Source organism: Oratosquilla oratoria, chromosome 17 (assembly GCF_046742065.1).
Source record: "Oratosquilla oratoria isolate Oo_2021 chromosome 17, ASM4674206v1, whole genome shotgun sequence".
NCBI classification, from domain to species: domain Eukaryota; kingdom Metazoa; phylum Arthropoda; class Malacostraca; order Stomatopoda; family Squillidae; genus Oratosquilla; species Oratosquilla oratoria.
Genome location: NC_134793.1, coordinates 32,345,466 through 32,373,197, shown reverse-complemented (window position 1 = coordinate 32,373,197; position 27,732 = coordinate 32,345,466). Strand labels below are relative to the sequence as shown.

Sequence of the window (27,732 nt, the reverse complement as noted above, 5' to 3'; positions counted from 1 at the left end):
GACAAATTGTGTTCCAGATGGCCATGCACAGGCTCCTACTCATTGCTGGCGAAAGTGCAATGAGAAGCGGGGTGATCACGAAGAAAAATAAATTCTGGAACAAAAACATCTGCTCATTTCAACAGTGCCATTCTCAATTTCATAGCTTACATCTTTTTAAGTTATGAGTAAAAAAAAATAGGCATTACTTTTTAAACTACCCCACTAGTACTTAGTTTCTTTTGTCCAAAGTCAGTGCTTGCAATGAATTTAGGCAGGTTTGTTTTCTTGATTTTTGCTGTCAGGTATTTGATATGTGGGCTGAAAGTCATAAAAGTATCAAATATGAAACCTTGAATTTTTAGGTTCTTTTCCAATGGAGGGATTTGGCCACTCAACACTGGTGGATTTTTTTTATTTATGGTTGTCTGGTGTGAGCAACATCACTGTTGTTGTTGATGTCGTTCCCTAGACTGTCTGTCCGAGCAGTCCCGTGTGGTACTCCCCAAGGCAGTCATAGCTCCTCTTGGGGATCGGTGCCACCTGCATAGAGCTGGTGGCCAGGGCTGGTTGCCGCCGTTTGGCCCCCAACTCTTGGGGTTGGGGGGTGGTCCAATGACGTAGACACTGCAGCTCCAGGACCCAACATCACTGTTTATCTCTAGGGTGAAGACCCCATTCTTTTATCTTTGAGCCATTGTTCAAGTAGGTGTGGGTGTTCTTTACTGCTTATATTTACTGTGTTGATTATACTAATGACCCATTTTCGGATAATAATAGGCGAAAGTAAAAAGATCCGTATATTTTGATCACTACCTGTGATCCTCTTCAGCAGATGTGATCGAAATATATGGATCTTTTTACTTTCACATATTCTTCTCCGAAAGTGGGTCATTAGTATAATTTTACCAATGTGCTACAACATTACTTTGTTGTTACGGTGTTTATTATTGTCATGTCATCTACACATGAGATCACTGGTGTTCAATTCTGGTTCTGGAGTTGGGAGATCACTCATGAGGAGACTCAATAGTAATGGTGAAAGTATAGCACCCTGAGGGACTCCATTGTACTGCCATTTTGTTCCAGAGATTTTGTTGTTCTGAGTTACTCTGCACTTTCTTCCTGCTATAAAGTTAGTTAGTGACTTATTGGCGTAATGAAAACACTTCAGATTTCCTGTATTTCCTTTCCCTTGTCTTCCCACTAATAATAATGTCATCCAATGCGAACAAATTGATCTCCAAGTTTCTTAATTAAGAGAGAGAGACAAGAAGGAAACTAGACAAATTGAAGTGATGTATGCGCACTATGGAAGAAGGCCCTGAAATATTTTAATAAACAAGAGGAGACAGGGGGAGATACAAGTTTACTGAAATAAAAGACTGGGCTTGCAGGGAAAAAAAGTAAAAAAGGAATGTGTGGCATTTTGAACTAATAGTTGAATTTACAATACAAAGATAAAATACTGGGTATGATCACCTTTTTAGAATTCCTTATTAAGTACATGACATGAAAATCATTTAATTAGGAACAGGGCTGAATAGGCTTACTGCACTGCACTAATGAACAACTACAAAAATATCTTACCATAACAATATCTACTGCATGACGGTACATATGCAATGCCTTATCAGGGCATTTTGCTTCGAGTAACTTAGCTCCTTTTTCAAGGCAGAGTGCAGCTGTGTCTGGGACCCCATGTTCTTGATATAGAACAGCTGCTCGTTCACACAAGGTAAAGACAGCATCATAATCATTGAGGTCTTTGCTGACATGTGCTGCCTGATCTAATGCTCTGTGCAAAAATGAGGAAGATTCAGAAGTAACACATGTGGTTTATTTATAAACTCCAAAATACTTCATACCTTAAAAGCTTATAAAAAAGCACACTCATAACACCATCAGAATTGGGATCTTTCTGATCTATTATTAGTTATCTAATTAAAAATCAACCATGATATATATATATATATATATATATATATACATATATAAATATATATATATATATTTATATGTATATATATATATATATATATATATATACATACATATACACAGTACAACCTCAGTTCTCAACCACATTTTGCTCTAGAAAACTATTCCAGAGCCGATTTGGTGGAGGACTCAAGTATCTCATATGCCTCGTTGCCATGGCAACCACTGGGCCACACCCACTACCCACAAATGTTACTCACTTTGTGATGTAGCTCATTATTGTTTGAGCCACCTTATTGAGCAGGTGTCTATTTTGGAGCTCCTGAGCCCTGGTAACAATGTTTGTGCTCCAATTGATAGTGTTATATGTGATTCAGCATACAACCTACTACTGTACTATATTTCTGTTAAACTTCTCAGTGCATCAGCTAGAATTCACCCCCGTTTACTCAAGTTAGAGCATAAAACCTTTCTCAGACTCCTACATGCATTTTTAAATATCTTACATTAGTTATATTTTTTTGTTTAAGAATTACATTATGATATATTTAGCTGTAACCTAATTTATGCCTTCTTGTCTACTCAATTATCGCAACTTAGTTGCTGGCATTTCAGTCGGCCGTCTTGCCTTCTACGTGACATTGGCAACCATCTACAGTGAGACCTCTCATTAACGGACATTAATTAGCTGCATTTGCGGTGTTTTCGCTGTGTTTTCGGTGTTTTGGAGTGGTTTTTGTGTGGCGTAGTGATTGCACGCACTAAACAACAGCACCAAAAACACCGCAAGCACAGCTAATTAATGTCCGTTAATGAGAGGTTTCACTGTACAGTAGTTTACATACCCAGACGCAGACAACGGATCAAAAGAAGCATTTTGAGCTAGACTCAATGTTCACAAGTATATCTCACTTTAGACAGTCTACTCACATATGGAAAGGATTACCTTCGCTTGGATTGGTATTTACAACTACATTCAAAATGCCTGACATGGGATGCCAACAATGGATCGAAAGTGCCACTTCAACTAAACGTAAAAGTCACGATATATGGAAAGGACTACCTTGGCTTGGATTGGTATTTACGAGTACATTTTAATGTTGCCTAAATGGGACGCCAACAACGGATCAGAAGTGGCTCTTCAATTTGAATTGGTGGTCATGAATACATCTTCCTCTAGGCAGTTCCCTCACATAGATATATGGAAAATATTATCTTGGCTTGGACTGGTATCTATGAGTACATTTTCATGCTACCTAACATGGGATCCTGACGACGGATCGAAAGTGACGCTTCAAATAGACTTGGTGATCACAAGTAAATCTCGCTCTACGTGGTTTCCTCACAAAGATAAATGGGAAGTATTGCCATGGATTGGATTGGTATTTACAAGTATGTTTCCATAATGCCTAACATGGGATGATGACCATGGCCAGATTTAGGACAGGGCCAATAGGGCCGCGGCCCAGGGCCACGCGCCAACTCCATAACAATAGTATAAGCACTTGTTTGGTGAATTGTGATAAAGAAAACGAGTAATCAGCTGACTGTGACTGTAAACAAACTCCAAGGTGGCTGACAGCACATTTCATAAAAACAGGGATGCTATTTTAATGGGGGAGGGGGACCTGACAGGGCCCTGCATATTTTCAGGGCCCATGGCCCCGCAACATGTAAATCTGGCCCTGATGCTGACAACCAATCAGTGTCACTTCAACTAGACTTGATAGTCCAGATTGATGGCAAAGCTATGGGTTCTCTGTCAGGCGTTCTCTATGTGCATGCTTTTATGTCCTTTGTGGAAAATGAGGTTTTGTTACCCTTAAAGGAGAAACCACATTTATACCTTAGGTGCGTAGATGACATTTTTGTATGTGTTGATAATGATCACATGCTTGAAGAGCTCCAAACCAAGCTTCAACTGTGTTCTGGGTTACAATTTACAGTAGAACTCAGTGTTTGTAACACAATACCCTTTCTTGATGTACTAGTGGATACTACATGAGATAGTTTTACAACTAATATTTACCGCAAACCCACTGATGCTGGTAAATGTATGAATGGTCTTGGAGAATGTTCACAGAGCTACAAAAAAGGTGTGATTATTGCATATGTCCAACAGGCAATTTCTGTTTGTTCTTCATGGCACATGCTCCATTCTGAACTTAAATATTTGAGGCAAATGCTGGTGAACAACGGTTACTCAAACCAAGACTTTGACTTGGTAACTAAGGCATCACTTGAATGTAATATTGTTGATCAAACTGTGGACCAAACAAATGCGGTCACAGTATTCTACAAAAACACCTTTAGTAGTTCTTACCGCCAAGACAAGAAATATTTCATCTATAGAAGTTGTAAACCTGTGAGTGAACATAACAGGTTAAAGGTGATAATCTTCTATGAGAGCCCTCACTCTTGTTCCCTGGGTATGAAGAATAATCTGTCCGCTAACCATGGGATTTTGTCCAAAACTGATGTAATATATGAATATCGCTGTACTTCTAGGGACTGCACACCCTGTAATTTCAGTTACATTGGATATACGACATGTCATCTTAACAAGCGGTTCTTTCTCCATTTACAACAACGGGCAATCTGACTCCACCATCAACAACACCATAAGGCTGAAATTGATAGGGAGACCATTGTCAATAATACCAGGGTAGTCACACAATGCAACAAATTAAAGGAATTGAAAATGTTGGAAGCTATCCTCAGATGGGAACAAGCCCCTGCCATCAATATTCAATCCAATATGATTTCCAGTATACCTCTTTTCAATGCTTGTTCTAGGACAAAATTTCATCTCCAGACCCATATTCCTTCCCCTCCGCATGTCACCAATGAGGTGACTCGAACTGTACCCATACCTCCTCTCTCTCCTTCCCCCTGACCACCCTGCTCCCTTCCGGCAGTCAACGCGCCGACCCCCACCCCCTCTCCCTTAGCCAGTATATAATCCTAAACTCTCTATGCTTTTCTGACATTTTTTAGCATGTAACTGTGTAAACTGTGGTAGACTTATTTGTAACATTCTGAAGATGACTCCATGTAGTCGAAACGTCAACTAAAATAGAAGACTATGGCCGGCTTCTATTTCTCCATCCACCAGAAATGAGACCAATTATATATATATATATATATATATATATATATATATATTAATATATATATATATATATATATATATATATATATATATATACACACACATTTATACTTCATACTTACTTTGCCGCTGAAAAGAATCTGAAGGGTACCAATTAAGGAAAATTACTTCAAATATGAAAAATTAAATAAATCTACAGGTAATTATAAATATGCACTTCAATTACCTAAATTGTATTCATAGTGAAGAAAGGATGAGGGAGAGAAGTTGTGGCTAAAATAGTAAGTGAAGAGATAGGTAAGTGTGTGGTGGAGTGTATGTTCCTTCAAGGTTAATGTGGAGTGAACTTGAGGGGATGACCTAAGATGAGATGGATGGATGGGCTGAAAGGGTTCTTGAGCAAGATAAGAATGCCTGTTGCACATGGGAGAAGAGAGGAGACAGGGGTGAATGGAGCATGGCTGTATATAGACGATAGTGTGATGCAAGGAAGGGAGGGGGTGGGGGATGGAGGGTAGGGAGTGGTTATGTGTGAATGATATTTTGACACAGCCTGAAGGGATTTCTCTGTCTTCTCTTTTTCTGCATGAGGGTATGGGGGTGGGAGGGGTTTGCTGATTAAGTGAATTGGCCTTGCTGTGGATGTACTGTGTCTTGCTGCATTGCTTTCAACCCAGGGCATTGGCCAGGAGACAGGGATGACCCATCATCCATGAGGAGCTAAGATGAGAAAAAGGAAAGGGTGGTGGATGTGGAGTGGAATGGATGCGAATGAAATGGGCGGGAACTGGTGTATGCCTTTTGACTTGGCTACCTCCCTTGTAGGGGGGAAAAAGCCCTTGGTGTTTAGATAAATATATATATATATATATATATATATATATATATATATATATATATATATATATATATATATTATATATATATATATATATATATATATATATATATTTCATTAAAAGTGATGGCTAGTTGTGCATTAATAATTTTCTCAATGGTATTTTCCATATACCTTATTAAGGATTTGTTTTCCTTAGGAAGGAAATTTATGACTTGGCTGTATGTAGTCATATTAGCTAGATCGCGATTTCGGGTTCAAGACCCTTCTTCAGTAGCTATAGGGATAAGAATTAATCCGAAGATTCTAGTAAAGATCTAAGTATTATACTAGAGATCCTATACTTGCTAATCACTGGGGGAGGTCACCTGGTATTACGGGCAGGGACGAAATGTCACGTGCGCTAGGGAGCCTCCGGGTTTGTGTTGTGGTGGAATGTGGCGTTTTGTCTCGTAGTTGGACGAGTGGCGTTTTGTCTCGTATTGGCGTTTGTGGTGTTATGTCTCATGTTTTTATTTGTAACGGTTTGTCTCATGCTTGGAAGGGCTCTAAGGTCTTCTGCTTGTACATTTAGGTTTGGGCTCAACTCTTTAATATACAACGCTTCTAAATTGGGAGGCGTCTATCGTCAGTACATAAATCCAAAATCTCGGTGTTTTTCTCTAGTGTCTCTCTTGCTAGTGTTATGCCGTGGGCTTCTCTTAAGTGATTTTTAGGGGCTCCAGATGTCAGGTGGTATGAGAGGCGACGGGATAACCTCATTGTCGTCATGCCAATATAGGTGGATGGGAGGGCTTCACAGTTCCCTCGTGTACATGTGAACCTATAGATGACATGTGATTTCTGAAGTTCCTTTCTCTCTTGTAGGGGGCTGTTTCTAATAAGAAGGTGGCTAGTTTTCTTAGTTTTATAATAAATCACTAGATTTAGTATTTTTCTGGACTGACTGGTGTAATGTTTCTTTTTATAATTTGTTTCATAATGCGTTCATCTTCTTTATAAGCTGACGAAAAAGTGGATTTATAATATATGTTGATTTTCTCTTTATTTTGTTTATCATTGTTGTTGTTATGCCAGCCGTCCATTATTTTCTTTGTTTGAAAATGTATCTCTTTTTCATTGAAGCCGTTATTGATCAGAACTTGAGTGGAACGTTCGATTTCATCATGCACTTGTGTCCATGAAAATTATTAATGCACAACTAGCCATCACTTTTAATGAAACATGCATTAGAGAAAAACTCCTGCCCAAATACACGGACAATATATATATATATATATATGTCATCCAGGAGGTGCTCAGATGAGAGGGAGGGTGGGAGGGGTGTGGAGTGTATGTAGGGATGAAATGGGTGGGATGTTTTTATGCCTTTCCCTTTTTGGCTACCTCCCTTGTAAGGGGGAAAAAGCCTTGGTATATGTATGTATGTATGTATATATATATATATATAGAATTAAATTTGACCGCTGCTTGTGCAAGAATAAGCTTCTTGTTGAAGGATTCAACCTTTCTAATAGTGCTTCTTTGTTTCTATTACCATTTAGATGTACTTGAAAATGCTCTAAGAAGGGCAAAACGTCGTATAATACACAATATGAACTTCAGTAATCTTTTATTCCGACTTCATGAATAACAAAGAAGCACTATTAGAAAGGTTGAATCCTTCAACAAGAAGCTTATTCTTGCACAAGCAGCAGTCAAATTTAATTCTATATGTATTAAGGAAGATCTGCTACCTACCTTTACGAATATATATATATTATATATATATATATATATATATATTATATATTATATATATATTATATACACACATATATATATGGGGATTTCTCAATTTATGCACATTTAGAATATGCAATATTGGAATAGCACGAAGTAAAAACCTAGTCATTTTTTCATATTAAACATATTATTTGGAAAAACACAACGTAAAAAATCAAGTAAACAATAGTAAAACTTAACTGTTCACTTTATGCAATTTTTACATTACATGATTCCTTCAGGACCATAACCCTTGCATAAATTGAGAAATCCCTGTATATATATATAAATATATATATATGTATATATATATATATATATATATATTTATATATATATATATATATATATATATATATATATATTACATTATACACATATTTTTATGTAAAGGAATAGTTACAATGTTAATATTTTTGGGTACCAAAGATGAAGTGATATAGTTAGCTTTTTTTTTTCTTTCTTTAAACACAAGCATCATTCATTTATAACAGCATGACAAAAGGATACGATCTGTTTATCTTGTAATTTTCCGTCGCCTTGAGGTAACAATCCCTGCTCAGTGAATACTGTTTAGCCATCTTGTAACACAAACCTGAAATAGAGAACATGTCATTAAAAAGAAGTAATTTATCAAAATGCAATAAACAAATCTTATTTCAATAATGTCAAACTTCCATTACCTGATCCCAGTATATGAAAATGTACATTATACTGTTTCAAGAAGAATGAGAATTCCTGAAAGAATGTCCACCAATACATATATATATATATATATATATATATATATATATATATATATATATATATATATATATATATATATATAGATATAGATATTTTGGAAGGAGGCCATTTATGATGCATGCGTTGTTGAAGTCAACAGCTGCGATAGCATTATTATGCTTGTAGAAATGCTTTTCTAAGTTGCGCACCAACGTGCGGTCGTCTGGAAGCAGGTTCTTAAGCAGATTGCTGAAGTCCATGGTGTATATCTCTCGAGACGTCTTTCGGCCTTAACTGGCCATCTTCAGGTGTGGGCTGGTCAAATTGATGACGGAGAATGAATCGAAGTGGCTTTGGGACGGTATATAGCGGTGGGGAGTGGATCACCGGGCAGCGCCCAGGGCGGTGGCGTCAGCCAATCAGCGCATGGGAATCATTCTCTGCCTTCTGGTTGGTAAAGACATTTCGGGCTGTTGCTGGATGTTGATAGCGGGTTTTTGGTTGAAAATGAGCACCGCTTCTGTCATTCTTAGTCGTCTGGTGTCGTTGTTTCTCTCGATGATGGTGGTGTTGTTTTCCATGTGGTGCCTTTTGAGTACGAGCCCATGTTCGTACAGGTAATGCCTCCTTATGGCGCCGTCCTGCAAATGGGATGAGATCCTCTTCGACAGTGTTGTGGTGGTTACGCCGATGTACTTGGAGTTAGGGCGACTGCAGTTGCCACTGGAGCATGTGTGTTCGTACACGGTATTCACCTCTTGCATATCACTTGTCTTGGGTAGGCAGCTGTTCTTTATGACCCTTGGCAGAAATAAATAACGTCATACAACATCGACTAGACAACTTTATGCGTCAACAGGAACAACATTTAGCTACACAAAATTTAAAACTCTTTTACAAGGGTACTATGTCTTCAGCCTATAAGGATGACGAAAAAGCCCTCAGGAATATAATCTACAAGAATGTCACACCCACCGACCCGGCTTTAAATATTGACCTCGTCATCTACTACAAGACACGGAAGACATCCAACTTGGTCATAAAGAACAGCTGCCTACCCAAGACAAGTGATATGCAAGAGGTGAATACCGTGTACGAACACACATGCTCCAGTGGCAACTGCAGTCGCCCTAACTCCAAGTACATCGGCGTAACCACCACAACACTGTCGAAGAGGATCTCAGCCCATTTGCAGGACGGCGCCATAAGGAGGCATTACCTGTACGAACATGGGCTCGTACTCAAAAGGCACCACATGGAAAACAACACCACCATCATCGAGAGAAACAACGACACCAGACGACTAAGAATGACAGAAGCGGTGCTCATTTTCAACCAAAAACCCGCTATCAACATCCAGCAACAGCCCGAAATGTCTTTACCAACCAGAAGGCAGAGAATGATACCCGTGCGCTGATTGGCTGATGCCACCGCCCCGGGCGCTGCCCGGTGATCCACTCCCCACCGCTATATACCGTCCCAAAGCCACTTCGATTCATTCTCCGTCATCAATTTGACCAGCCCACACCTCCTGAAGATGGCCAGTTAAGGCCGAAAGACGTCTCGAGAGATATACACCATGGACTTCAGCAATCTGCTTAAGAACCTGCTTCCAGACGACCGCACGTTGGTGCGCAACTTAGAAAAGCATTTCTACAAGCATAATAATGCTATCGCAGCTGTTGACTTCAACAACGCATATATACATATATACATATATATACATATATATATATATATATTATATATATATAATATATATATAATATATATATATATATAGTTCAATTTGTATGAAATACTCTCAATATTTCTTATGAGAGAGCAAAGGTTGGAGGTCAGGGTATTGATAGAATCTCCAAGGTACGTGTTGTTTTACTCTAGACGTCTTTCGACCTGATCAGAGGTCATCTTAAGGAGTTACAAAATACACAATAATACAAGAAACAGGAATGACATATGGAGTGTGGCGGGGGGGGGGAGGATTTTTTACCCACAAATAAACCCTGGGAAAGGATGTCAACGTAGCTACCCATGGAGCACCAACAGGTTGCCCATAGGTTGCTCGTAAGGTTTCCTCATTGATCTCATCTCCTCATTCATCTCATCTCCTCAGCCCCAAATTAAAAGCTGAAGCAAAGGAATTAAAAGATGATGCTATTGTAATCTGTCAGGCTGACACATTTTCCATCTTTGTGATCTTGGATAAAAAAGACTACATGAACAAAATGATGAACATACTGGGAGGCACTACAAAATTCAAGATCACAAAAAAAAGAAAAAAAAAAAAACTCAAGACCCATCATAACTGTATAATAAAATACAACAAGGGTACTGCTGGTTCTCCTAAACTCTCATTGATGGTGATTACAAACTTGATTATACTTATGGGAACATCAAAACCTATAAAAAAGGATTCCCTTTTCACCCTATTATCAGCCAAATACCATCTGTTACTTACAAACTCACAAAATGCCTGAACAAACTCATCACCCTTTACTTACTTTTACTTACTTATGTGGGTAAAAGTAAGGTGATGAGATGTACAAGGGGTGAAAGTGGCAGTAGACTGGAAGTGAACATTAAGGGAGAGCGACTGGAGGAAGTGGATAGTTTTAGATACTTGGGTGCAAGTGTAGCAGGAAAAAGGTGGAGTGAAGGTGGAGGTAGAATGTAGATTGAGAGAAGCGAGTAAATGCCTTGGTGGATTAAAGAGTGTAATGAGGAATAGACATTTGGGAATGGATGCAAAGAGGAGACTGTATGAAGGAGTGATTGTGCCAACAGCACTGTATGGGGCAGAAACGTGGAACATAAGAGAGGAAGAGAGAAGGAGTTTGAATGTGTTTGAGATGAGGTGTCTGAGAAGTATGGTGGGGGTTACTAGGCTGGATAGAGTGAGAAATGAGGAGGTGAGGAGGAGAACAGGGGTGAAAAAGGATTTGGGAGATAGGGTTGATGAAAGAATATTAGGATGGTTTGGACACATGGAAAGAATGAGTGAAGAAAGACTAGTAAAAGAGGTATGGAAGGCAGATGTGGAGGGAGTGAACATGAGGGGACGTCCTAGGATGAGGTGGATGGATGGGGTGAAGGGGGCTTTGGGGAAGAGGGGAATGTCTGTTGAGGAAGGAAGGGAGAGGACGGAAGACAGAGGTGAGTGGAGAATGGTTGTGTATGGATGATGTGATTGCATGAGGAGGAATGGGCGGGGGGGTGGGGTGGGTAGTATGTGTGAGCAAATTTTGACGCAGCCCGAAGGGATTTCTCCCCGTCCTCTCCTTATATGCAAGGGGGGACGGAGAGGGGGGGGTCGCCGATTAAATGAAGCGGCCTTGCTGTGGATGTGCTGTGTCTTGCGACACTGCTTCTGACCCAGGGCGGTGGGCAGGGTGCAGGGATGACCCGTCATCCAGGAGGTGCTCAGATGAGAGGGAGGGTGGGAGAGGTGTGGAGTGTATTTAGGGATGAAATGGGTGGGAGTGTTTTTATGCCTTTCCCTTTTTGGCTACCTCCCTTGGAAGGGGGAAAAAGCCTTGGTATATGTATGTATGTACTTACTTATATTACGAAATTGTAAAGAAAATACTAGTCACACTGATAAGGCCTAAACTGGAGTACACAGTGACACTATAGCCACCCAAAACTAAAAAGAATATAAGGAAGATTGAGAGAATCCAGAGAGCAACTATGAAGAAAGATTGTCAAAACTAGAACTACCGACTCTGGAACAAAGAAGAGAAAGAGGTGACTTGTTGACCATCTACAGAATTATGAGAGGTGTGGAAATCTTTGAGAGATGACTTATTAAATTGGGATAAGAGAAACACAAGAGGACATGGAAGGAAACTCAAAAAGGACAGTTATAGAAGAGACCTGAAAAAACAGCTTTTCTCACAGAGTGATGGATGTATGAAATATGCTAGATGAAAGAATAGTGTGTGCAAAAACAATACAAGAATTTAAGAGCAAATCAAATATGGCGACATATAGAGACAGGACACCACAAGTGTAGCTCCCATTCCCATAAGATACAACCAGGTAAATACACACACACATACATATACACATATATATACAGTATATATATATATATATATATATATATACATACATATATATATATATATATATATATATAAATATATATATATATATATAGGTGTGTGTGTGTGTGTGTGTGTGTGTGTGTGTGTGTGTGTGTGTATTTACCTAGTTGTATTTACCAAGTTGTATTTTACAGGACAAGAGCTATGCTCGTAGTGACCCATTTTCGTATCTCCGCATCCAGTTTTTTCTTAAAATTGTGTATAGTTTTGGCACTCACTGTTACTCCGTTTAGTTTGTTCCAGACATCAATCACCCTATGTGGGAGTCTATTCTTTTTCAGATCTCTTCTGTAACTGTCCTTCTTAAGCTTCTTTTCTTGTCCTATTGTTTCTCTTCTGTCCCATTTTAATAAGTTGTCTCTATCAAGAATTTCCATCCCTTTCATAATTCTGCAAATGGTCAACAAATCACCTCTTTCTCTTCTCTGTTCCAGTGTTGATAGATGTAATTTCTCCAATCTTTGTTCGTATGTCAAATTTGATAGTGTAGGTCCCATTTTTGTTGCTGCTCTTTGGATTCTTGAGATGATCACTCCCAGGTCCCTTTCTGAATCGACTTTTTTGACTTCCTTGTTTCCAATTTTATATTGACCCGATATTCTATTTTTGCTTTTTCCAAATTCCATTATGCTACATTTCTTAATGTTGAAATGTGTATGTGTATGTGAGAATATTTCAATTTCTTTCTTCCATTCCATAAATTCCTGTGTATCTATGTTTAGCCAAATTTCAAGCTCAATTCACAACTGCTATTCAATCATGATTCATGCATTCTAATATTACCTTTACTAATCTACACAACTCACCTGCCTGATTAAATTCATCCGCAGCGATGTCATAGTCTGGTTTCCACTTAAGTAGACTCGTCTTAAGGCTGGACATGAAAAGAAATTTGCGGTTCAAGTTAGAAATGAATTTACAGCCCGAACGAGACTATGAAAATATTCAACACAAAAAATAAAATATATCAACTATCTTTTCCTTATGGCCTCAAGTTTCCTTGAGGAACAATTTTAACAAGGTGTAGTTACCCATACAGTATTGTAATATCTTGCAAACAGCCTTGGACTAGCTATATTGATTTTCTTTGAAATACATACATATACCAACAGCTTTTTCCCCCTTACAAGGGAGGTAGCCAAAAAACAAAGGCATAAAATCCATTCCTACCCATTCCATCCCCATATACTCGACTCCCAATCACCCCCTCCCTCCCTCCCTCTTATCTTGGCTCCTCCCAGATGATGGGTCATCCCTACATCTCACCCACTGCCCTGAGTCAGAAGCAATGTAGCAAGACACAGCACATCCACAGCAAGGCCACTTCACTTAATTTGCGAACCCCTCTCTCCATCCCCTCATGCAGGAAAAAGAGAAGACTGGGAGAAATCCCTTTGGGCTGCATCAAAATATCATTCATAATGACTCCCTAGCCCCTCCCTTCCTTGCATCACAGTATCATCCATTATACAGATTGACAACTACGGTTCTTCCTCTCCTCGTTGTTTTGATGCATGGTGCAGCCACTTGTAAGATGGACACTGCAGCACCATATACCAAGACCAGTGTGGAAATTGAAGAGAAACAAATCCCCACAGTTAGACGAATAACACCCAAGAGTAATATTAGAGGTTCCTGAGGTACTGGTGGAACCACTGTGGATAATTTTCAACAGCTCAATGAGGAGAAGACATATTCCTAAAGAATTACCAATATCACTGCAATCTCTAAGAAAGGGGACAGAAATTATTTTGGTAATTGGTCTCGTCAGTCTCACCAGAGATATAAGCAAACTAATGAAAAATGGTAATGAAACATATGGCAGACAATAACTTGTCCAGTAAAAGTTAATATAGTTTCTTACCAAGGAGGGTGACAGTATTATAACTAACATAGATGTTGGATAAGTGGACCAAGGCAACTGATATAGGATGGGTGGTGGATATGGTATTTTATGATTTAAGGAAAGCATTTGATACAGCCTCCTACAGATTATTTGTGAAGCTTAGAAAATGTGATATTAATGGAGAACTATTAGACTGGAGAGTCATTTCTATAAGGAAAGGAAGCAGTGTGTGATGGTGAATGGCAAAAAATCTGATCAATCAGAAATGAGGGATATTACAAATGATATATCACAAGGGTTTCTTGTTATTTGTAATCGATGTGAATGATCTGGTTGAGGTAACCCAGAACAGCAATTTATTTACTTAAGCGGGCGGCACAAAAGGATAATGAGGAGATACGAGATCAGGAAGATTATGAAAGAATGGAAAACTGATCTAGGTAATGACTGTATATGTTCAACCATATAAAAAAAAAATGCTGTTTTAAAAGAATTGAGAGTATGGAAGTGTGGGGGAACACAAGTTTACATAAGAAATAAAGAAAGAATTAAGAGGAGGAATATGAAAGGGATTTGAGAGTAATAATCGAATAAAACCTCACTGAAAAAATCAAGAAGTGTAACAGGAATCATTTGGAATACATTTGTGACATTGAATGAGATGAAGTTCAAGACATCAAATATTGCTTTGGTGAGGCCTTATTTGGAATGTGCTAATCATGTATGGTACCCATTTAACCACTTCAGTACAAGTCAAATTCTCACACACAGCATCGGCTGCCATATGTACGATGCATCACACTACTTGCATTATAAAAGATAAAGTCACTGGTGTATTACTCGTACTCTTTTACTCTTAGTAATAACAAACACAGAAAACATGATCAAACCAGTTCACAGAATCAACTACAAAAAAGCATCCTCATGTACCCAATCACGCCTCATGATACCTACATAGGCATCATCGAACTGAAGCAGTTAAGAGAGAGGACACAGATATGGTTAAAAATGTACAATAACAAGTCACTAAGATAATCCCAACACTAAAGGGTAAGTTATACAAAGAAAGATTGAGAAAATTGGACTTACCAACTTTGACATACAGAAAAATTCAAGGGTATACATCAAAGGTCTTTAAAATATCAAGTGGAAAATTGAATGACAATGCATGTCAGCAGGTGTTCACCTGGCATGAGGACACAGGAACAAGAGAGCGCATTGAGAACCTTTACAAGAAAAGGCCAGGCTGGAGAGAAGGAAAACTGTCTTAGCAATTCAGTATCAGTAGTCAATGTTGGAATAGTCTACTAGCTTAGGTGGTCAATGAAGTTTGTTTTGAGAAGATGGATAGTTTTTGGAGAAATCTATCTATATACCAAGGGCTACTTTCACTTTATAAAGGAAGTAGCCAAGTCAAAAGGCACCCATTCCACTCCCACCCCTTCCACTCCCATCCACCAACCTTGCTTCCCTCTCATCTTAGTTCCTCATGGGGAGCCGAGAGGAAAAATTAAAAATCTTTAAATATGATTATAAGGTTTAATTTTAAATAATTGGAGCAACCTAGCACATCCAGCACGCAGATGATATGACTGCTTAACAAGAGTCACAGGCTTGAAAGGGTCTCTCTCGCAAATTTTCTAAATATCCTCATGAGGACAAATGAAGACAAGATCATTACCACTAAGATGACAATATTGCAATGCTAAGTAATTCTTTTCATCCTTCATCCACAAAGAACTAAGATAGAATGGAAAAGAAACGGTTTAGGATGAGAGAAGGCTGGGAGTATATCATGTTTTGACTTGGTCATCTATATATATAAATGCGGTCTCACTAATTGCCGAACAAACGGAACAAAACCGATAAAAGCCGAACAAATCAACAAAACCCAAACAAGGACGGTTTTTGCTCAAATGCACACTTCTATACATATATAGTTGCATTATTTGAACTATTTTCTTTAAAATGTGTGATTTCCATATAATTTGATCAAAGAGAAGTTACGTCTTTATCCAGCCCGTCCTCATTGATCATTGGTGGTATGGATCAAACTTCACTCTATTAAGTTTCTTACTATTGTGTTATTAGTGTAATAGACTGCATATAGTTGAATTATTTCAACTCTTTTCTTTAAAATGTGTGATTTTCATATAATTTGACCAAAGAGAAGTTATGTTTTTAGCTTCTGCAAAGTTACCGACTGGTGGTTACAAATATACCACTAGCCTGCCATCTATGTTCTGCAAGTGCAGATCATCACTGAGTGTCAGGGTTGCCAGATTGGCATTTTTAATGCCAAATTTTGCATTTTTGGCATGTTTTTACTGTGTTTGGCAGGAAAATTTGTAGGGTGGCATTTTTGGGGGGAATTTTTAAATACCCGGTCGTGATTAGAGATCATTCTTTTACTTGTATCAAGAATTAAATGATGATGTATGTGGCTGGACGAATCGTAGATGTGGTCGGTAATTTAGCAGAGGATAAAAACGTAACTTCTCTTTGATCATATTACATGGAAATCACACATTTTAAAGAAAATAGTTCAAATAATGCAACCATATATATATAGAAGTGTGCATTTGAGCAAAAACCGTCCTTGTTTGGGTTTTGTTGGTTTGTTCGGCTTTTATCGGTTTTGTTCGGTTTGTTCGGCAATTAGTGAGACCCAGGATGAGAGAAGGCTGGGAGTATATCATGTTTTGACTTGTTTTGACTCGGTCATCTATATATATAAATGTATATATACATATATATGTATTTTTCCAAGACCAAGTCCTTCAGTTGGTTTTGGTGATACTGATTAAATGTGCACCCTTTACATAGCAATGGCAATATCATCATGTTAGTGACAATTCTATCCATTTAATTTACCCCCTTTGAAAAAAAGCAAATCTTAGGACATTCCAGGTAATTATTGGCAAAACCTTTCACTTTATACTGGCCTAACCTAACATAACCTTAACAAAATATATTCAGTGAAACATTCCTTGGCATTATTTCTATCAAAATATAGCCATACAGTGAAAATAGCAGGTCACCCTATGGTTAATAAATGGTCAAAAGATAAGAGAGTACAACTGCCTGGCAGTTTCTGGATCAAGAGGAAGTTCCACCCACTACGATATGGGGTTTAATGAACATCTCATTTGATTCTGTAACGACGGTTCAAACTGCAAATTAGCAGCCATAAAAATGGTTACGAATTAATTCTACCGCAGAAAACACACACAAATGAAAACTTTAAAATTAATAATAACATGACATGTCATATCAGTGGAATGCATTCTTTTTCGTCACAGAATCATTAAGTGTCATTGTCATTTCAAAACAACTATTACGACATGTCCCTTGGTACGGTAATCGTGCATTTTGAAACTTAATTTTTACATATTTAAATACATGGGCCACACCTTTTCTCTGCCTCTCTGATATGGGCGACTGCATCTTCGATTTTCTTTGCCGCAGCCATGTTTACTATTGTTGACACCTGACAGATGATGCGTGTGCGTTCGAGTTATGCGCAGTACTATCAGTTTGTGATTTTTATAAAAGTGATGTATGTGTGTATGTGTCTATATATATATATATATATATATATATACATACATATATATATATATATATATATGTATATATACATATATATATATATATATACATATATATACATATATATACATATATATATATATATATATATACATATATATACATATATATACATATATATATATATATACATATATATATATATACATATATATATACATATATATACATACACACATATATATATACATATATATACATACACAATTATATATATATATATATTATATATATACATATATATATACATTATATATATACATTATATATATATATATATATATATATATATATATATATATATATATACATATATGACATGAGAGATTTCGGGTGGTGGAAGTAAAACGAAAATGCTCTTGGAATAGATTATACTCTTACGTTACGACCACTTTGGTCTTCTTCAGAAGGTTTTACATGCCACATTTTATATTATTCCTGAGGGGCCTCTCGGTCAGGTCGCAGCGTCCGGGCGGTGAGCATTTGTCCGGTATCTCAGTGAGTCTAATATAAGGACACTTGCCACCTTCGATAAGCAGATAAATCCCTCTCTTCCATTAGTGTTTTAATTGACGTTTATATATGCAGCTTCAATAGCTTTCTTGTCTTCTTTTCATGACCCTTTCTGAGGATTTTGACCTCTTTCCAGTGGGGAAGGTGGGCAAATTTGTTCGCATGCTGAACTAAGGAGTTCGACGTCCTGTGCGCTCTAAGGTCATTTTTTTGTTCAACACAGGACGTCCAATGAGGAGTATATATTATATACACGAGGTATGTCCTGCGCACAAGATGACAATGGTTTGGCGAGATGTTTCGCCAGTCTATGTGGGGCACTTCCAGGAGTTCCCCTGAGACCCATCACATCAGGGATAGGAAGTGCCCCACATAGACTGGCGAAACATCTCGCCAAACCATTGTCATCTTCTCTGGGCAAGATAAGTGGTACTCACCTCAAGAATTCAACAGACCTAATTGATAGACTAAAAGCAGTAGACTTCAAAGATAAGATTTTGGTAAGTGCAGATGTCATTTCCTTATTTTCACACGTTCCAATATCTGGTGCCATTAATGCAGTGAAAAAAGTGCTTGACTATATCGATGAGAGTGACCTTCCATTGAATAAGAGAGACTATATAAAACTGATTGAATTATGCTTTAATTTCGGTTCATTTAGTTTTAACCAACAAGAGTTTAGACAACACGAAGGCCTTCCTATGGGTTCACCACTGAGTGCTGTGGCAGCTTCACTGTTTATGGAGACCCTAGAAAAGGATCATTACAGTAAGATAATCGATAATGATTCAAAATGGTATCGTTACGTCGACGACTGTCTAATCGTGACACACAAGGATACAAACACGGACCTTCTACTACAAAAGCTGAATGAAGTCCATAATAAAATACAATTCACCACAGAAAAAGAAGTAGACGGCTCTTTACCATTTCTCGACACGGTCATCATGAGAACAGATGCGAGCGTGAAATTCAAGGTATACAGAAAACCTACTAATAAGGACGATTTCATTCACTTCCTAAGTGCGCATGATAGAAAAACAAAAACGGGTGTAGTAATAGGATTCTTTCTACGAGCTCTGAGAATATGTAGCCCAGAATTCCTCGAGGAAGAAATCAGTTATGTAACTGACGCGTTCACAAAACTGGGTTACCCTAAAGGTTTATTGACGTCTTTACTAACTAAAGCTAAAACGATCAGAGTAAGAAATGAAATAGAAAAAGACAAACTGAACAATCGTTACCTAGTAGTCCCCCTTTCTAAATTCACAGACGAGTTGGGACTAGCATTAAGATCCACTGGCTTAACCATCGTGAGTGACGCAGGTAAAAAGATAGGCGACTTAACGAAAAAGAAAATAGAAGATCAACACGAAAACAGAAGTATTGTATACAAAATTCCATGTAGTGGTTGTGACCTTTCTTACTTTGGAGAAACGCACAGAGGATTAGAGAAAAGGCTCAGCGAACACAGAGCGGATGTCAGATACCATCGCGACACTAGTGCTTTAGTCAATCATATCAAAGAAAAGAGTCATTTACCGAAATGGGAGGCAGCAGAAATACTAGAAGAAAATTTAACCAAACCGAAAAGGAAAGCACTGGAAGCACTGTATATTGCTACCAATGAAAATACTAACCAAAGAACGGGTGACATCAAATGGACAAAATCCACCGCAGCCATAGCAACAGCAACTAGGACATTACGCCACCGGAGCAAAGACCCCTCAATAACGGACAACAGGACAACTAGGACATTACGCCACCGGAACGAAGACCCCCCAGTAACGGACAACAGGATAACTAGGACATTACGCCACCAGAACAAAGACCCCTCAATAACGGACAACAGGACAAAATCCCCAATACACAGAGGCGATCCTGGGTGAGCTCTCCGAAGCTCCTCAGTGCCCCATATATATGTTCGCATTATTTTCTCCTTGTTACATTATTTCTCTGAAGAAGCCTATTTGTGCGAAACTAGTCAGAAATAAACTTGGATTCTGATTTATGTCTTCCTCACCCACCTTTACCAACATATATATATATGCATATATATATACATATATATATATATATATATATATATATATATATATATATATACATACATACATACACACACACACACACACACTTCAGCGAATGAACGGCTTGGATGACGTTCTGAAGAAAACTGAAGTCTGTGGATCCCAACGCAAAGAGAAGTGCCTAGTGTTTTTACAGGGTGGGGGGGAAATTGCTCGTGGAGTAGTGGGAAAGTAGGGAAAGAGGAAAAGGGGAGGGATTACTGAGGGAAATGGAAGGAAATGAGGAGGGAGTAGACTTGGCCCAGCCAGACAAGCGAAAGGTAAACAAAAGACTGAGCGATGATGAAATGTCTAATAAAAATGTAAAGATTAGAAGTATAGAGAGGAGCAATACAGTAGAAAGTGACGAGAATATGTTCCAGGGATTTAAAGAGGGTGGGGGGACACAACCCCCCCCCCCCGACTGATAAGACTAGAGGAGAGAGTTGATAAGGTGATCGAGGACTTGGAACGTAGGTTAGGTAATGTTGACTCCATTTTCCAGAGAATTGAAAGGTTGGAACAACTAGAGAAGGCAAACAGAAACTTAACTGATGAAATAGAGGACCTAAAAAGACAGTTAAGAAATGTAAAGGAGGAGAATGAGAAATTGAAGAATAGTAATGAAAACAGAGAGACAATAGCTAAAGAAGCTAAAAATTGGAGAACAACCCAAGAAGGGAATAAGGTTTCATTCACTGACATAGTCAAACAGCAATTGAAAGAACATAATGAAGACTCAGTTATTAAAGTGATGAGACAGAAGGAGAATATAGTAAGAGAATTAGCTGACAAAAAGAAATGTATAATTATATTAGGAATGGAAGAGAAACATAACCCAAATAGAACCGCAAGAATCAAGGAGGAAAATGAAAGAGTAAGCAGTTTATTAAAATTAGTCCAGGAAGATGAACCAGAAATTATAAAGGAAATTGAGGAAAAATTCAGACTCGGAAAATATAGTACAGATAAGACCAGACCAATTAAGATTAAATTCAGGTCACAAACAACGGCAGAGAAAATTCTATCCAAAACAGGGAAACTAGCAACAAATGATCAATATAAAAAGGTATGGATAAAAAGGGAAATGAATAAGGAGGAAACAGAGGCAGAAAAGCAGAAAAGACTTGAAGCTAAGGCAAAAAACGAGGAAAGAACGGAGTCAGAGAAAGAGAGATTCTATTGGAGAGTAGTGAACATGAAAATAAAGCAGTTCGACATACAAAAGAAAAACATAAGGGAAACAGAGAACACAATGGAAGTGGCAGAAAACTAAGAGCGTCTTACACAAATATAGATGGATTGATAACAGGATTGAATGAACTGAATGATTATTTGAAAGAAAAAGAACCGGACATAATGGGAATTGTAGAAACAAAATTAAAAGGCCCACTACCACCCAACAGTGTAGGACATGATGCATACAATTATTGGATTAGAAACAGAGAGAAAAAACAAGGGGGTGGAGTTATGTTCCTGACTAAGAAGGATATAAACGTGAAAGGTGTCATATATGGAAAGAATACAGTAGAGATGATTATGATAGAAGTGGAAGACCGAGATAAGAAGAGCAGAAAATTTGTGATCAATTATGTGCCTCCGAAAACAGCCTCATGGGAGGAGAGTGAACATAAAAGTATGTTAGAGGACACAAAGGTAGCATTAAATAAAATAATGGAAGACGGAGGAAGAATAGTTATGATGGGCGACTTTAATTGCAAAGAAATCTGCTGGGAAGAAATGACAGTAAAGAGTGGTGATGACTCATGGGGTAATGCTCTACTTGAGATGATTACTGACCATTCAATGACACAATGGATACAAGAGAACACTAGGTATAGAAATGAAGAAGAACCATCGAGACTAGACTTAATAATTACATCTGAACCTAGAATAGTGGACAAGATTGAATATAAAACACCAATAGGTAAAAGTGACCACATATTGATTGAACTGGAACTTAATGAAGAAAAATATATGAAAAGAAATGAACAATATAGAAAAGGAAGAATGATGTATGAAAAAACAAACTTTGATAAAATAAGAGAATTCTTCCAACAAGAAAACTGGGAAGAAATATACAAAGAAGAAACATCAGTGGAAGAGAAATGGAATATTTTGACAAAAATTTACAAAAAAGGAGTGGAAAAGTATGTCCCAAGACAAAAACAAGAAAAAGAATATGTAAAATGCTGGTACAACAAAAGTTGTAGGGAGTTAAAAGACAAAAGAGACAAAGCCTGGACCAGATGGAAAAAAGACAGACCTGAAAAATGGAAAATATATACTGGTTATAGAAATGAATATGTACAAAAGTGCAGAGAGGAAAAAAGAAAATATGAAAAAGATGTTATAGAAAAGTGTAAAGATCAACCAAAACTATTCTACAGATTTGTAAACAATAAACTGAAAAACAAACAAGACTTGGAGAAATTAAGACAAGGAGGAGTTGAATACACTGAGGAAATGGAAATGGCAGAAATTATGAACAAACATTTTAAATCAGTGTTTACAAGGGAAAATATACAACCTGAAGAGATTGAGTGGAAAGAAAAAGTCCCCCCTATGGAAGAAATAGAAGTAACAAAGAATGAAATATTGACACACTTGGGTAATTTTGATGTCAGAAAATCGCATGGGCCAGATGAAATAGCAAACTGGATTCTGAAATGCAGGAATGAACTGGCAGACAAAATACATAGCATAATAAGCAGTTCCTTAAAAGAAGGAAAAGTTCCAGAAGATTGGAAAAAAGCAAATATAGTACCTATATATAAAGGAGGAAATAAAGAAGAACCTACCAACTATAGACCAGTCTCTCTAACAAGTACAATAGCAAAAATTTGTGAAAGAATTATCAAAAGTAGATGGGTAAAATACTTGGAAAAAAAACAACGTACTAAATCCAAGGCAATTTGGATTCAGACAAGGACGATCATGCGTCACCAATTTAATATGTTTCTATTCAAGGCTAATAGATATAATACAAGAAAGAGATGGATGGGCTGATTGTGCATTTCTAGACCTAAAAAAAGCTTTTGAAAAAGTACCACATAAGAAGTTGCTTAAGAAATTAGAATATGAAGGAGGAATACAAGGTAAATTGCTAAATTGGATGGAAGACTTTTTGCAAGAAAGAAAAATGAGAGTAGTGATAAGAGACCAGCACTCAAAATGGAATGAAGTAATAAGCGGTGTCCCGCAGGGAACAGTTCTGGCCCCAATAATGTTTGCTATATATATTAATGATATGGATGAAGGAATTTAAAGCTATATGAGCTTCTTTGCAGATGATGCAAAACTACTGAAAAGAGTGAAAACTGAAGAAGATTGTGAATCACTACAGAGAGATCTAAATAAAGTACAAGAATGGAGTAGGAAGTGGGAGATGGAGTTCAATACAAAAAAGTGTAGTATAATGGAATTTGGAAAAAGCAAAAACAGAATAACAGGATCATATAATTTGGGAAAAGAAGGAATAAAAAAAGTAGAAAATGAGAAGGACCTGGGAGTCATTGTTATGAATAATATGTCACCTGAGAAACATATAAATAAGATTTTTGGAGAAACTTATAATTTAATAAGAACAATCAAAGTGGCATTTACATACCTGGATGAAGAAATGGTGAGGAAAATCCTAATCACCCTGATAAGACCAAGATTAGAATATGCAGCAACGATATGGTCACCAAGTACAAAAAAATGTATAAAAAAACTTGAAAGAATACAAAGAGCAATTACAAAATTGGCACCAACACTCTCAAAACTATCATATGAAGAGAGACTACAAAAACTTAAACTACAGACACTAGAGCAAAGAAGAGAGAGAGGAGATTTGATAGCTATTTACAGAATCATGAAAGGCATAGAAATTACTGATAGAGAGAATCTGATAAAATGGGATGACAGAAATACAAGAGGACACGGAAAGAAAATAAAAGACAGCTATAGAAGAGATTTGAAAAAGAACAGCTTTCCTCACAGAGTAATAGACAGTTGGAACAAGTTAGATGAGAAAGTGGTGTGTGCAAAAACAATAAATGAATTTAAAAATAGTTTAGATAAAATGAGATATGAAGACGGGACCCCACGAGCATAGCTCCCCTTCCCGTAAAATACAACTAGGTAAATACAACTAGGTAAATACACATGCCATGATCCTGACACCTATTATTCTGACTGCCAAAATCCCAACAAAGAAAAAATACTTTTATTTTCTTAAATGACATTGGTGGATAATCAAAGTAATACTGTTTTTTCTACATTTAATTGTGATACAAGGTCACAAGTGAATGAAAATCTGATATAACTATATATACATACATATACCAAAGGCTTTTCCCCCCTTACAAGGGAGGTAGCCAAAAAGAAAGAAGGCATAAAAACCATTCCCACCCATTCCATCCCTAAATACATTCCACTCCTGTCCTTATACAATTAAAAATTAATCATGATGCAGATGGAGTAGGGAGTTTGGTGGTCACAAAGTGTTTGTTTTGTGATCTTAGAGATTGTTTTTGTATACATGTGTGGATGGTGCAGGTGGTATGTTGTTGTAGACTCTTTGTGGAGTGTGCAGTAATATATTTTTTTTTTTCAGTTGATTGTAATGGTGGGATTGTAGGCTCTTACACAGAACTATGTGCCTATAATTTTTATGCATGGTTTTAGAAGGATTTTGGTTTCTGAAAATATATTAGGGTGGTTTTAGTGCTTCCTACTATTATTCTTAATGTTTTGTTTTGTGCAGTTTGTTGGGTGTCTAATTTTTTTTTTGTAAGGAACTATGCTGGGAAGGCAGAACTGAGTGCAGTTCTTATGAATTGCTTGTAGGTTATGGATAGATTGTTTTTGTTCATCAAAGCCTGTGCTTGCTAGATCTTAGTGTACTTTGTTAATTTTTACTGGACTTGCATCAGCAATGAGGCCTAGGGCGTTAGATCCGTTATCCAGCATCTTCCTTAAATAAGGTATACCGAGACAATGATAATCATCATCATAAAAAAAGTGACAAGTAAGGTCACACGATAAGGTCTGATATTTACCAAAGCCATCCAAAAGATACCAATCCAAATTGAGGAACTACAAGCTGTAAGTTATTAACCTTCAGTATAAGGGTAATCCAGTTGGTCACATCATCAATTTGTAAAGAATTTCTTATAGAGTTCTCACAATAAATGCAGCCATATTAAATCTCAAAGGAAAAACTATAGCCATCAGGAAAATTAAACAAGCCAGAATGCAGATACTGTAACTTTATTGATATATTTGTGTTGTTACAAAAGGAGATGAGGTAAATAGAGTAAGTCACTCTACATAATATTAGTATATGGGTGAACAACACCTGGGAGTGCTAAGTTGCTGGAAAGTTATCTCGAAAGTATTGTACGATTAAACTAAATGTTTATTTCATGGTATGCTATACAAATTATATTGTGACATTCTTCCTTTATTGTGAGTCATATATTATTCTTTAAGAAGGAAGGTGCCCCTTGCTAGAGCTGTAGCATCTGAGCAAGACAATCAATTAATCGCCTCAGGTTTCCCTTGGAGATCTGTGGTCTTGGTATGTCCAGCAACAGCCTACCCAAGTTGGCCTTAAGTCGCTTAAAGAAGAAAATTTGTATTTCTGTTAGTACTAAAGAACCTAAGGTTTGGGTCTTTTATGTGCATGAATGTGGTACAGATGATAGTAAAAGGGAAGAGGAAAGCAGTATGCTTGTGAGAAGATGGATGTGTTGGCAATGAGTGAAACTAAGTTGAAAAGGAGGGGCAAATTTGAGTTTGGGAGCGTAGTTGGGAGGGTGTCAGGAGTGAAAAGAGGATGAGGGAAAGAAGGTGTGGCTATACTAATAAGTGAAGAGATAGGTAAATGTGTGGTGGAGTGGAGGGAGGTTTCTTCATGGTTAATGTGGATGAAGGTGAAACTGGGAAGGGTGATATTTACCTAGTTGTATTTACCTAGTTGTAATATACGGGAGGGGAGCTATGCTCGTGGTGACCCGTCTTTGTATCTCTCCGCATCAAGTTTTATCTTAAAATCTTGTATAGTGTTTGCACATACTGTTTTGTTGTCTAATTTGTTCCATGTATTAATCGCTCTGTGTGGGAAACTGGGTTTTTGTAAGTGCATATGGAGCTGGTAGTGAGAAGAGTGTGGAAGAAAGAGGCTTTTTGGATAGATTTAAAAGAGTGCATAGAGGGTTTAAGGAGAAATGTCAATGTAGTGGTACTGGGAGATCTTAATGCTAGGGTAGGAAATGAACCAATAGACAGAGTGGTTGGGAAGTGTGGAGTTCCAGGAAAAAATCATAGTGGAGAGTTGATGATAGCAAATACAGTGTTTAGGAAGAAAGTCAAGCATAAGTACACATGGGAGAGGGTGGTAGGCATTAATGGACAACATAGTGGTAACCAGGAAAAGAGTAGGAAGTGTTTTGGATGTACATGTTCTGAGGGAAGAGTGTGGGGGAATATTAAATATTTTTTTGGTGAAAGAAAGTTGAGTGGAAAATAGATGGAGAAAGAGGAAAAGAACAGAAGGTAGGGAGGTGCTTTGAGTAAACTGTTTGAATAAGAAAGAAAAGGAGGAGTACAAGAAGCTAAGAGAGGAGTGGGATGGAGTGAAGGATAGAGTAGAACTAGGAGTGAATTGAATCATATGAAAGGTACAAAGAGAAGAGAAGAGAAGCATAAGATAAAGGAGGCAAAGAGGAGAGCAGGTGTGAAATGGGGTAAGAGTATGACAAAAATTTTGAAATAAAAAATGCTTTGGAAAGAAATTAAGAGAGGAAGAGGAGGTGAATCAAGTAAAGAAAAAAGGTAAAAGGTGCAAATGGAAAAATGAAAATTGAAAAGACAGCAGTAAGAGAAAGGTGGGCAAAGTATTTTAGGGAGTTGCTACATGTGAAGGAGTATAGGGAGGGAAAGGTAGTTGCAGTGGAAAAAGCTATGAAAATGACAGTGATGAGCAAGGAAAATTGAGGAAAATAAGGAAAGATGAGGTGAAAGCAGTTGTTGTTGTTGTCGTTCCCTAGACTGTCTGTCCGAGCAGTCCCGTCTCCCCAAGGAATGCCATAGCCGAAACTGGGTTTTCCCACAAATCCTTTATAGAGCGTATGTTGTGTTGTTTGCGTGCATGATTGTGTATAATGCAGTCTTCCATTATGTGTTGTATGGTATGGGGTGAAGTGTTACATCCTGGGCAGCTGTTCATCCTGGCC

At 37.6% G+C, this 27,732-nt stretch overlaps 1 protein-coding gene across 1 annotated transcript in view; it reads right to left on the bottom strand.

The window, feature by feature from the left end:
• Positions 1-17,863, bottom strand: part of gammaSnap1 (gamma Soluble NSF attachment protein 1) — a 43,283-nt gene extending 25,420 nt beyond the window's left edge. The window contains exons 1-5 of the mRNA XM_076200895.1: positions 17,729-17,863; positions 13,276-13,343; positions 8,145-8,229; positions 5,155-5,172; positions 1,570-1,777 (exon numbers count right to left, since the gene is read on the bottom strand). Of these exons, the coding sequence (XP_076057010.1) occupies positions 1,570-1,777; positions 5,155-5,172; positions 8,145-8,229; positions 13,276-13,343; positions 17,729-17,787 (438 nt within the window). The 5' untranslated portion in view covers positions 17,788-17,863. The remainder of the gene's footprint in view (positions 1-1,569; positions 1,778-5,154; positions 5,173-8,144; positions 8,230-13,275; positions 13,344-17,728) is intronic.
• Positions 17,864-27,732: the final 9,869 nt, after the last annotated feature.